At 42.3% G+C, this 13232-nt stretch overlaps 1 protein-coding gene across 3 annotated transcripts; it reads left to right on the top strand.

Annotated features, from left to right (window-relative positions):
• Positions 1-1593: 1593 nt before the first annotated feature.
• ptbp2a (polypyrimidine tract binding protein 2a) lies at positions 1594-12983 on the top strand. 3 transcript variants are annotated; one of them, XM_028968591.1, is made up of 14 exons: positions 1594-1713; positions 2997-3024; positions 4800-4869; positions 5332-5513; positions 5681-5824; positions 6947-7111; positions 7246-7356; positions 7476-7674; positions 8371-8486; positions 10021-10054; positions 10541-10633; positions 10888-11104; positions 11205-11282; positions 11432-12983. In XM_028968591.1, exons 1-14 carry the CDS (start codon positions 1706-1708, stop codon positions 11559-11561), a joined length of 1575 nt encoding a protein of 524 aa, XP_028824424.1. In that variant the 5' UTR covers positions 1594-1705; the 3' UTR covers positions 11562-12983. The 3 variants fall into 3 exon arrangements, with proteins under 3 accessions (XP_028824424.1, XP_028824415.1, XP_028824433.1); XM_028968582.1 differs by having other exon boundaries at positions 7476-7686; XM_028968600.1 differs by lacking the exon at positions 11432-12983 and having other exon boundaries at positions 7476-7686; positions 11205-11286.
• Positions 12984-13232: the final 249 nt, after the last annotated feature.

The raw sequence follows: 13232 nt of genomic DNA, 5'->3' as shown, positions 1-13232 counted from the left end.
GTGTGCCGCCCGTGACTGGCCCTCCTGAGCATATTGACCACATCTGAGGCATCTTCTAGAACGGGGTGCTGTTGTACCGTAGGCAGATTTAATGTATTGTGATCTGACCCAGACATCTCCAGTTCAGCCTTTGTAGGATGCATTAAACATTGCTGTACATGTAAAACAGGGCATTCCTAAAAATGACTGTGAGTACTGACAATTTCTGAACCCATGGTACATTCCTCATCGCGTAAAACCAGAGGGATTTCATCTGTTATTATAGTTGCAGTTCTTGAGGGCTCCCTATAGGCAGTGGGATGGCAGACGCCTAATTAATTATGCAATTAATTATAGAGCGAGCAGTATGGAGGGCATAATGTGATAATGAGAATGTGTTTGAAATACCAATAAAGCTATCAGCTGTTGAAAATGTCAAAAATTAAGCTTGACAGACAATGCTGGAGAAGGGCACGACACCTCAAATTGTTGATAAATGTGAATTCTAACTAGCTGAGCAAATGCGACACTGAACATTTCCTTTCACAAATATTCTAACATTTGCTAGATATGAATAAAAGAGTTTAAAATGCTTTTTTTTTTTTAGTTTTTAGTTTTTGTGGAAGATAATTGTGTTGTGATGAGGGTTTCATTTTTCCCTGAATAAATTTACTGCAATTAAAGACTGGATTTTCATTTCCCCCCCAGTGTGACATTAAGCTACTTCACCAAAAGGTCATTTTTTTCCAGATTTGCTTTTCACTCATCTTTACCAGAGGTGTCAGTAATGGTACAACAGAGGTCTGCGTATTACTCCACATCTGTTCCAAGCAGTTGGAATACCAGTCATCCCATGATAAACATAACTGTATGTCAGTGGGCTGTTATTCACTTATTTATTTTCAGCCCTGACTGGATGGAGCCGATACGTGGAGCAGCTGACAGTTTGCTTATTTCCCTGTTGCTCAGCGGGTTCTCGTCAGCTAATTTCTACATGGCAGTCTCAGAAGCACAACTAAGTGTTTGGGGAAATGTCATTTTTAATTAAATCCCAGGTCCTTTAAGATAAGCAGTTAGGCATTAATTTCACCTGGGGCGTGAAGCTGCAAGGAGCCAGAGTAGCATGACGTATGTCTGTCAAGACTAATGATATGCATAAACCCTGCTGCATTTCCCCTCCCTCAGTAGTAAAACAAAAAGGGCCTCCAGGCTGTTGTTGGATTTGTACTCTGGAGTATATCAAGTTATTTCTTTGAAATATAATGATTTGCTCCTGTCTAATTTTAGTCTAACATGACTGCTTTCATATTCTGTGCTGTTACTTATTATTTTAGCCCAACATCCTTCTCACTCTTGGATGCATGTGAAGACAAAATAACTATTCAATATGTAGACATGTAAAGGTTTTGATAAGATTGTCGATGTTAAGAAATGTAACTTGAATTTCTGAAACAGTGATTTGCACGGCTACACGTGGCTTCAGCCACCGTTGTACATTATAATGTTATTATGTGTTGTTTTCTTTAATCCTACCCAATGAAAAAAAAGAAACTGCAAGTAAAAAACACATGACGTCATCGCTCCCCTGGCTACTGCGCATGCGTCAGCGCAGACTCGCCAGCTTCCGCCTCCATTTTGTTGCGTGTGGAAAAGTGTCCGCCGCCGGGGACACGACAGCCGAGTAAAATTCGCACGAAGCTGGCACCTACGCACAGATTCGCCAACGATGGACGGGTGAGTGGCGTTTCGCGACCCGTTCGCCGCCCTGCAGTGCTCCGGAGTTGGAAGGTTCCGGAACGTGCCTCGAGCTAGCTGGCTAGCCGTGCGGCGGCGCTGCTGGGGTTGTAGCCTGGTTGCTAGCCGGCTAGCCGCCGATGTCGCTGCACCGCAAGCGCGCTCCCCGCTGCCGCCAAGTCTCCTCCGCAGTTGTGCGGCTAACTATTGCCGAGAGACGTGCTCAGCCCACGGTCTTCGGTTGCCTTGTCCGTGGGGTGTGGCGAGCTCGCCACGGCACGGCTCTCCTTTGTTACCCGGGTAGTTGCATACGTGTTATAAACTAGGTCTGTAATTCTTTTTTTTTAATCAATTAAATACGTGACCTGGCCGCTTGTCTTGCCGGGGTTGGTTTGTGGGTGGAAGCACCGTCCCCACACACCGTTCCCCGGGCGCCTGTCATGACTGCCCACTGCTCACTAAGGGTGATGGGTTAAATGCAGAGGACACATTTCGTTGTGTGCACCGTGTGCTGTGTGTTACAAAGACAGTCATTTCACTCGTAAAGATCAGCAGTATGAACAGTGACGTTGCAGGACAATAAATAAATTACGGCGAGATAAACACGTTGGGCAGTGGTGGCCTAGCGGTTAAGGAAGCGGCCCCGTAATCAGAAGGTTGCCGGTTCGAATCCCGATCCACCAAGGTGCCACTGAACAAAGCATCGTCCCCACACACTGCTCCCCGGGCGCCTGTCATGGCTGCCCACTGCTCACTCAGGGTGATGGATTAAATGCAGAGGACAAATGTCATTGTGTGCACTGTGCTGCTGTGTATCACATGTGACAAACACTTCACTTTAATATACGTCTATACAAAGAAGTGGTGGCTGTGCCATCATCCCTTTGAAATGGTTTTGCGTTATTTTTCTAGTCATCCATAGTACAGGTCAGCATTAAATCCCTAAACGCTGTTTTTTTTTTTTTTTATCATTCTGCATTAAGAATTTGACTTAGTCAGTATTTTGCTGCAACGTTGTCCATCATATTCAGAATGAAATCTGGGAGCTCTGTGAGTTTAGGACCAGCCTCGGCCTTGTAGGCCATTTGTTCATCGGGCTGTGAATTTAGTAACAGTTTGGATTGCGGTTCATTTAGAATTGGCTACGGGGTCTCTATAAAGTCAAACCCTTTGTGGTATCAATACGAGCTTGTTTTCCACTGGATTGTGCACCATTAACTCCCCAATACGTCAATGCTCCCATGTGTACAGGCTCACTCAAACTCTTCTTCGTTTTCTTCCAGCATAAGCGATGTTGCAGTCGGGGTGAAGGTAAGCTTTTTGTCCATACTATATAATTACACTGGTGTTCACTGGTTTGCCCACCCGTCAAGCACCATGCGATTGCGGTGATGTGGCATACATTGTGATGTGCTGCTGAAAGACACATGTGGGTGCTGTGCCCTGTCCTGCCTCGCCAGTGTAGAATACATGTGAACGCCATTGGTCTACATGAATTTAATTTAATTGGTTAATGCATGCAGTAGTCTGCTGTTCTAGCTGCATGCTGGCCAGGGTAGCGCCGCAGACCTTGATGCTGTGTACACAGGAGCCGTCAAGCCTGCAAAATGTAAACAGGGTGTACTCCGATAGTCTCGATATGTGTAACTGAAGAGGAAATCGCATACATTGGAAAAAGCTGAATTGTGAGAAATCAATCTGTTATTATTATTTTAAAGAAATGCAATTTGCTGCTTGATTGTCTCCAGTTTTGCTATACAAAGTGATACTCTCAACCATCGTATTGATAATGCATTACTAGAGGAAGGATCACTGTATATAATAGCACTTAATTACTGACACAGCTTTACAGAGTGAGCTTTTGACCTGCTTTGTGGTCTTATAACACCATTGATGTGTTGGTCCTTATATTCCAGACCACATGGTTTGTTTGCCACATGCCATAATGTGACATTAGAACCTGAAGTCTGTATAGCGTTTGCCAAGGTAGCGCTTGGATTATTAGGTATAATCAGTAATTGTCGTATTTTATTCGTAAATGTCAGCAGTGTCACACCCCAGTGTCCCTTCTCTTTAATGTTGCTTTGACATAATTCAGACCAAATGTCGTTATGGTCTAATTTGAGACAGACTTTTTCTTCCCCTAGTTTAATAACCTAATGGTCTTATTCAATATCCAGTTACCCATTAAATCGTGAAAGAAATACCATGTTCTGTGAAGAGTTCGTGTTGTCCCATGGATCCTAATTGAATTCCAAGTTTTTCATCTGCAGTTTTCATAATATTACTTTGGCAGTAATTGAATGGGACCGGTTTATGTCCAGGCCAGTTAGGGTAAAAAGCCTCCCCCTTCTGCAATGCATTTTGATCTCGGTTCTCCTAACGTGGTTTGTGGCCCAACAACAACATTTGCTGCCTGCAGAACAATGTTAACCTGTCTGTAGAAAAACAGGTCCTCTTTAATATGACCTTTATTCCATGAATTCCTTCTTGGGGGAACTGATGCATGCACACATGGCTTTTTTTTTTTTTTTTTAACAACTATATTTCTTAGCTGTGGCATAGGGTGTAGGGATTCAGTTGTCGACAACTTTATTATGTCCAATTTATCTCTGGTCTTAGGCCGTAAGGTTGGCTCAACGTCTAATCCATAGTAGCTGTAAAAGTGCTGGCGATAAAGAACAATCCTGTGGATTTCACTCACAGACAAAGAGTGGCGATGGGCCATTAGGCTGTTCGATTTGTAATGGCTTCACATTTGCCCACTGTCCCATATGTCACTTTTAGCTGCCCTGACCGCTGTGGCAGAGGGCGGCTCGGCGGGCTTTTGGTGAGATGGAGATGGAATGACAGGGTATGACATCTTAGGCTGGGCAATTTTAAAGCACCTGAAAAGAGAGGAGGAAGAGTATGTGACTGGGGGCTGAGTTTTATGGGTCTCAATTCGACCAGCGCTCCTAAGAGAGCTGTATTTCATTGTTTAGAAGGGCTGGAAGATGTCTCTTTTTATTGAGGGAGATAGGGTTCTTTTTTCCACCTATTATTTATCCGGAGCTAAGTTTTTTTTTTTTTTTTTTTTTTTCCAGAGAGGTTCAGATGAACTTCTGTCCGGCAGCCTGTACAACAGTCCTAACTCTGGCATGAGCAGCATAAGCGGTAAGTTGGTTTTCTTGTTTATTTCTCGTCCAGTTAAAGTTGAATGGAGTCATCTGTTTTGTCACTGGGCGTTATGACAAGAAATCATAGGATAATGAATGTTTCAAATGGAACATGTCGTGCCAGTGGCTTCCCTCTTCAAGGGAGGGAATTTAGGCCGTGAATAACCTCGTGCTCTTTCCGTAGGTGGGCCACCCACACATGCTTGGGGTTTTCATTATCTGTGCCTATGACGATTGTACTAAAGGAAACCCATTGAATTGACTGAGCTCTTTTGTTTTCTGACTGCGTTCACATAACGAACCCAGTATGCTGCAGAAACATATGAAAATCATATGGTGGGAAAATAAAAGCACTTCAGATTTTCCCTTAGCATTTCCTAAAAAATTTAATGTATGGCACTTTAATTATACTTCTTAGTATGCAGCAATTTCTTTTAAATTGGTGCCATCGCTATTTTAGATGGCACGTCGAACGGAAGTGACAGCAAGAAGCTGCGAGTGGAAGACAGGATGGATGCCCCTCCGTCTCGAGTTATTCATATCAGAAAACTTCCCAATGAGGTCACAGAAACAGAGATCATAGCATTGGGGCTGCCTTTTGGAAAGGTCACTAATATCCTTTCACTGAAAGGGAAAAACCAGGTGAGAACTTTGAAGATGGTCATAATTGTCCTAATTGTGATAATGCCATGTTTAAGTGTTTTAAGTATTACATTTTTCTTTTCCTCCTTTCTATAATAGTCATTACCTTAATTGGATGGTTGTGGCTATTATTGGGCATTTTAGCAAATATTTCTGGCTACTTTCAGGCCTTTCTCGAACTGGGAACAGAGGAAGCAGCCATTACAATGGTCAACTACTACACTGCGGTTACACCTCACGTCCGCAACGTACCTGTCTTCATTCAGTACTCCAACCATAAGGAGCTCAAAACGGACAACGCAGGAAACCAGGTATGCAGTGTTCAGACTCTCTGCGCATTCTGAATGCCGCAGCTGGAAGAGTGGCACTGTCTGGCCATGCCAGCTCCAGTGGAGTGCTCCTGGTCAGCAACCTTATTTTTGCAACCTTTTTTTTTTTTTTTTGTCAAACTGGGCAGTCATGTGGAAAATCTGCACTTTCCTCAAGCAATATTAGTAGATAATATTTAAGCTTTGGCTGTATTTTTCCATTGCTGAATAAGGCTTGGAGGGAATTATTATATATACACATGAACTATATAGACACAATTTATCTAATTCACTTCTCTGAATGTGACCCTCTCAGTTTAATGTGCAGATGGGGAAAAGGTTTACGCTAATGACTATATTAAAGATTTAGTTGACCTACACATAAAATTGATTAGGAATCAATAAGGGAATTCATTAGGATTTCTACCAATGAGTAGAATCCTTGTGTGAGGGGTTAGCAGTAGGTCTCTTTTACAACCTTTTTATTATTTTAACGTAATACTTATTAATCCACCACTGTTAACAAGTAAGGCGTGTTCATGGTTTGCATTTTTACAGTGTTTGGGTTCGTTTTCTGCACCTGTTTTATGTGTAAAGAGAACAATGTGCAGATTATTTTCTTGTTTTATCTGAAGTGCCACGGTATCAGCCTGCAGTGGTGTTTTTTTAGTTTAGTTATACGCCACACTTGGACTGACCAGCTTGTAACGTTATCCACTTTTTCTTTACTTTTGAACAGATCAGTAAGGAATGTGTGACATAGATTGTTTCACATCTGAATATATACTAATTGAAACGCGCATAGTAGGTTTCAAATACCAGAATTTAAAATGCGAGTAAGATTGAAATCCCAGCATCTGTTTACAGTTACAGAGAGTTTACAGATTCTGTTAAACTGTAAGCGCCAATGGGCCACAAGTTAATGTCCAATCACTGGACATTTTTGGACCAAAAGGAATTGCAGAACCCAAATCCCACGTTCCATAAGGACTTATTGGACCATGCATGGTGGACCAAATGGGTTTTACCGAGTACCATTGCCCCCCTAGTGCTGTACAGATGCTATCAATATAACTTAAGTTTTGTGGATCCTCACTGGTTTTACATCCGTTTTTCCATGGTAAGCGCGCACAGGCAGTCCTCCAGGCGGTCTCAGCCGTGCAGTCAGGTGGCACCCCCACGTCAGGAAGCACGGCCAGTGAAAGTGCCCTCACGCCAGCGCCCAGTCCAGTGCTGCGCATAATCATTGACAACATGTTCTACCCGGTCACCCTGGATGTGCTTCAGCAAGTGAGTGGTCCACTAGATGATGTTATAAAACTGGCACCATCATGTGCAGGTTTTGTAAAGTATAAAGTCGGGAAGAAAAATATAAGTTCCTTTGATAAATCGTATGTATTTATTTATTTTTGTTCTGATGGTAGATCTTTTCCAAGTTTGGCACAGTCATGAAGATAATCACGTTCACCAAGAACAATCAGTTTCAAGCCCTGCTGCAGTTTAATGACCCTGTGAATGCACAGCAAGCCAAACTGGTGGGTGTGAGCGAAAACCAAATCTTGCAGCGTGTGGTGATGGTGCCCTGACCTGAGCATCTCGCTCCGTGCCTCTGTTGTCTTTCCCTCTCTCTCTCTCTCTCTCTGTCTCTGCTTAGGCTCTTGATGGTCAGAATATATACAACGCCTGTTGCACACTACGCATCGACTTCTCCAAGCTGGTCAACTTGAATGTGAAATACAATAACGACAAGAGCCGCGACTACACGCGACCAGAGCTTCCGGCTGGCGACGGCCAGGCCGCCGTCGACCCTTCTGTTGCAGCGGCGTTCAGTAAAGACTCATCGTCGCTGCTTGGTAAGATACCAGGTAGATAAATCCTTTTCTTACTTCTCTATTCTTTTATGCATTGTGATGTGGCTGATGGTTTTGGTTCTGCATTAACAAGGGATTGTGCTACTGAGGTATGCTTTTAATATTTCCTTTCCCTTTAGCATGTATTATTTTCCTTTCCTTTGTACGTGACAGTGCTCATTAAAAGAAATCTGTCTGCTGTCATGGCGCTGTAGCCGCAGTGCCAGCAGAATTCGCTGATGTGGACACTGGCTAGGCAGTTTTATTCGGAAATCAGATGCTGTCCCAAGTGATGTATAGAGGGGATATTCAGAAGCATGAAAACTGATCATGAAAGCATGGAAAATATATAGTTTTAAGACAAACATAAAGCATTTAAGCATCTCAAGACATTACCAGTGCATGGAGACTAGATTGCAAACTGTACATAATCCTTTATTTTGCAATGTTAGGAATCCTGCAGCTGCATTCAGCAGCAAATAAAAGTGATCGGGAGGAGAAGAAAATGATCAATAGCTAAAGTCAAGGTGTCATTGTACCTATTTGGACAAGATCCGATAGGAACTGAACAAACTATAAATGGGATGGACTATGCATGCTGAACGGAGTCCGTTATGTGTTTTGTGTCTGGATTTTTAGATTTTGTTTACCGTGACGGTGGTTTCAGATTTTTCTGCTGCCCTCCTTCTGGTCCTACAGGTGCCCTGAGTCCCCTGAGTGCAGCGGCTGCCGCCGCGGCCGCAGCTGGAAGAGTGGCACTGTCTGGCCATGGCGGCTCCAGCGGAGTGCTGTTGGTCAGCAACCTCAATGAAGAGGTCAGTATCCCAACAGTCTCCATTCTCCCTGTTCTCATCATGGCCCAAACCTAAGACCACAGTTTGTTCATTCAGCCCTCAGTCATTGCAAAATTTCCGTCATTGTTTTAATGTCTTTTTTTCATCAGTTATATCCAGCATTTGGGATAAAACTGTTGAAATATTTTTTTTATTCATATTCAGCCAAATATTTCTATAAAATTAATAATGATTACTGCAGACGTTGTTCGACAGTTGTTGTTTTTTTTGTTTTTTTTTTTCGCCCTCACTGCGTCTCATTTTGCATATTCCATGTCTGTATGTTCTCTGTTAAGTCTGTTCTTCTGAAATCCATTTTCTTCTCAAGGTTCTCCCAGAGTATAGCTAAAGGCCCGTCCACTCTCTCCACTCTACCTTATTTTCGCTGATCATGGTCATTGCCCTCTAAATGCTCTGTTTTATGTTTGTTTGTTTTTTTGTTTTTTCCCCCCCCAATGTTCTCTTTTTCTGTACCCCATCCCCTCTTTTTTTTTTTTTTTTTTTTTTTTTTTTTTTAAAACCTCCTCCCTCTCACATCTTTCTCTGTCTATAATACTCCTTTTTCGAACTGTGAAACACTTTTGTGCTGTGGTGAATTGCTGTTCATTCACTCTGGATCTGTGTGAGCTCTCTCTATCTATTTTTCTCTCTCTCCGGCTGTGAAAGCTTGTATGAAATTCACGAGATCCTGCAACGCTTCTCTCATTTGGAGAAGTCCAAATTACTGCATTGCCGCTCATGTCTCCCCCTCAGACCTGGCAGACATGAGCGGCTCTCCTCCAGGCCATAACTCTCTAAGGTGGTTTTCATGTTCGCACTTGCATGCCTGAGCAGGGTGATCTGGGAGTCCTGTGCGCGGTTCAGGCCGAAACGGCAACATTTCATACTTCTGCCTCAACTGCTGAACTCCTAATCGCGGACTGCAGTCTACTGCATGCTTCTGTTCTTCCTCATTCCTCTGACTCTTATTGTTAGTTGTTGCTCTTTATTATTTTATATGAATGTACCCTACCCACGTGCTTCTTGGGTGATTACATTTGGCACAATAATTTGCTCTATTATATTTCTGTAGAGGAACTACATAAATCAGCCATTCTCTGACCAGACTCCTGCATCTCCTATGTACTGACCTGTATTTTATTTTTTTGTTCCCTCCCCTTTTTTTGTTTTAATTCTGCATTTGTCCCCTCCCCCCCCATCATTCGGCCTTCTGTCTCTCTCTGTCCCTCTTGTTCATACCCTCTCCTCAATGTTCCCCCACCCAAACCCTAAACCTTTCCCACGATCCTCCTCTTCCCCCCACCCATTGTCACTGTTCATGCTTTTTGCTGAACAAAAAAAAAAATGTTCCCTGGACCAACTTGCCCCTCAATTAACTGCCTTGAACCATGCTCCATGACCACCTCACCATTCTGCGGGAAACCACCCTCCGTTATGGACGATCTGTTCATCTCCGCTCTTCCTCGACTCTTCTCTCTACCTGTCTCACGCTGCTTGCTCTTCTCTCCTTCTAAAGATGGTTACGCCCCAAAGTCTGTTTACCCTCTTCGGTATGTTATCGTTAGCTCTCTCTATTTTTTTCTCTCTCTTTTTCTCTGATTATATTTTGGTTTACTTTTGTTGATTTTCATGCTTAGAATTCTTTCTTAATTTTGCAGTATTGGTGTTAGCTTTGTTTTGTTCAGTTTATTTGCTGTCTCTATCAGAGTTGTCGTAGATATGTTAATGCATGGATCAACCTATTTTGCATGTAGTTTTATTTATCCTCTGAGCTATTGAATTTTATTCACTTGTTTTTATTAATTTCTTTTTTCCATTTGAGGGTGTATCAGGATCTGTTCTCTTCTGTTTTAGACCGTGAAATTTTAGTTTCCTGATTGCGATAAGTGTTCTGTCTCTTTCACACTTTCAAGTCTCGATCTGTCAAGTGCTAACTGTTCCTCACTTTTCCCTCCACCTCACTCTTCTCGCTCTTCCTCCTCCTCCTCCTCCTTGTCCTCCTCCTGCTCTTCCTGTGGCTTGTTGCTCTGATGCAGGGGTTTATGGTGATGTGCAGCGTGTGAAGATCCTGTATAATAAGAAGGACAGCGCCTTGATACAGATGGCAGACGCTAATCAGGCTCAGCTCGGTAATGTTCCCTTTTTTTCTTTTTTTTGCTTTACTCCTCCACATATTCACCTTCTGCTCACTGTTGAAAATAGCCGGTGGGACAGCTTTTAGTGCCAATCAAAATAAGCATTTTTTTTTTCCACTTCTGTTTCCTGTTTATACTGTGATTTTTTTTTTTAATTTTTTTTTCTTCTCTTTTGTTTAAGTTTTTAACCAGCAGTATTTTTATTTATTTTTTTTATATTAATGTGTTCCATTTGTTCCTGTTTTTAGCTATGAGTCATCTAAATGGACAGAAGATGTACAGTAAGATCATCCGAGTTACACTGTCCAAACACCAGACAGTTCAGTTACCCAGAGAGGGCCTGGACGACCAAGGGCTAACGAAGGACTTCACCAGCTCACCCCTGCACCGGTTTAAAAAGCCTGGCTCCAAGAACTTCCAGAACATCTTTCCTCCTTCTGCCACGCTGCATCTCTCCAACATCCCGTGAGTTTCTACACATGGAGGGGAAAAGCCATCCATCTTGTTTCTGTCAAGCATTGTGTCAAATGTCAAGATTCTAAGATGCTGCCCTGTCAATTTTCAGACAAGACGTCACAGAAGATGACCTCCGAGTACTGTTCTCCAACTCCGGTGGCACTGTGAAAGCCTTCAAGTTTTTCCAGTAAGCGTCTGCAGTGGCTGATTGATTGTTTGGCTGTCTGTGTGCCATTTCTGCATTATCGGTGTTAATGGCTGAGTCGAGAGGGCCTCGCCCTGTCAGCGTCGCCATTAAAAAAAAAAAAAAAAAACTCCTGTTGTCTCCACCCGCAGGGATCGTAAAATGGCACTCCTGCAGATGTCCACAGTGGAGGAGGCCATCCAGGCTCTGATTGACCTCCACAACTACAACATGGGCAACAATCATCACCTCCGAGTCTCCTTTTCCAAATCCACCATTTAAAGTGACCTCAACTTCCGCTATGCAGGCCCATCAAAGCATTGCTCTTGCTTTACTTGTTGACTGTTTTTGGACGCTGGGGACCACCGCTTTTTTTTTTTTTTTTAAATCAGTCATTCCTTGTGGAAAATGGATTTATCAAAAATAATTTTGGGGGAGAATTAACTTTCTAGTGTACTGTTGGCTAAATATGTTTTATCGTTCCCCGTACGTTGTTTTGTACAATAGGGAAGCCTGTTACCTTTTCCCATTTCTTCATGTGAAGGAAGGATGAAGAGTATGCTAGCTCCTGTTTTTTTTTTATTCTGTGATTGACAAACAGTGTGCCTTACTCAACTAAAATAGTATCAGCTCTTCTGCATCCATAAACACACAGTCCCCCTCCTAACAGTCTGTTCTGAAGGCACATTGGTTCTGATGAATAACAAGCGTGTTTTGTTGAAATAGAAGAGAGCGTTTGTAAAGTTCTGCCACTCTGAAGTGTATGGGCTCTCCTCTTTTTTTTTTTTTTTTTTTCTTTCTCATTTTGAAATGCTTACATGCTAATCAGATTCCAATTTAGTCTAGATTCACAACTTTTCAATAGGGCTTAATCTGTCTAACCAAAGCTTTAATTCCGTATTGAACCAAGACCATTCTAATTTGTTTTAGGACTACCACATACCCTGTGCTTCAGAGTTATACCATAAGTAACTTTGCTGCCCAGGATGCTTCTTGATGTGCAGTTTTTTTACCTTTTAGACATTTATATTGCTTTTTTTAGTTGTACTTGTGGGTTTAAAATAGATGTTTTTACTTCATTTTTTTTTTCTCCTGCATGTACTGCCTCTTGTAGTTAGTTCTGGGGGAGTGAAAGGCGGTAGACTTCTGCATGTGTTTAGATGGAGCTAACATGTCCGCCTGCAGTTTTCTTTCTTGTGTGGCAGTTTTCTGGAGAGAGATTACTGGGAGGGACCAAAGTCTATGTGCCTTTTTAGTTCAGAGTTACATCGTGAAGACAGGATAAAGAAAAGTTTCTGGAAAAAAAATGCCAGCTAGTAAACATGGCTTTGATTGGTTGGAGGCATTCTATGCTTGCGTTGGAATTTCAAAGACGAGTTTTTTTTTTTTTTTTTTCTTTCCCATCATTCAAAAATAGTTGTACGTTTTTAGGGAAAGTCAGTATTTTCTATATTTGTTACACTTTACATCTTTAGAAATGTACGATTCAGCATAGTTTGAGAGCGCCATGATTAAAAAGAAAAACTTTCTTACAAAGTGAAGTTTATTTTTGTTCTTCCCCATCCCCTCTCTTCCGTCTCTCTGCAGGTTTGTGGTTTTAGTGGGGTTTTTTTCTCTCTCTCTCTCTTTTTCTCTCTCTTCTCTTGTACTCTGCTTTTTTTTAACCTCTGTAGCATGCTCAATAAACACTTCAGCTGCTCTGTATCCACCTTTCTCTGTCTCTCTGCCTGTTGCTCTCCCTCTATCCAGTCTCACCTCACCACGCTTCTGAGACCATCTCTCTCTCAGGGTGGGAAAGACGCCTCGCTCTACTATAAGCTCAATTTGTCACCCAAATGCTATTCTCTCTCCCTCAAATAATATATAAATCTTTTTTTTTTTAATTAAAAAATACTATTAAGTTGTCCAGAATACACTTGTCAAGGATTTCCCACCCTGTAACCACTTGCTTCT

The sequence above is a fragment of the Denticeps clupeoides genome, chromosome 2 (genome assembly GCF_900700375.1).
Source record: "Denticeps clupeoides chromosome 2, fDenClu1.1, whole genome shotgun sequence".
Lineage (NCBI taxonomy): Eukaryota > Metazoa > Chordata > Actinopteri > Clupeiformes > Denticipitidae > Denticeps > Denticeps clupeoides.
Note: the sequence above shows the minus strand (reverse complement) of the source record. Positions and strands in the feature narration are given on the sequence as shown.

Coding starts and splice junctions, on each gene's coding strand:
- ptbp2a (XM_028968582.1), top strand. Junction 3,025..4,799: donor ATGTTGCAGTCGGGGTGAAG/GTAAGCTTTTTG, acceptor TTTTTTTTCCAG/AGAGGTTCAGATGAACTTCT. Junction 7,687..8,370: donor GCTGCTTGGTAAGATACCAG/GTAGATAAATCC, acceptor CTGGTCCTACAG/GTGCCCTGAGTCCCCTGAGT.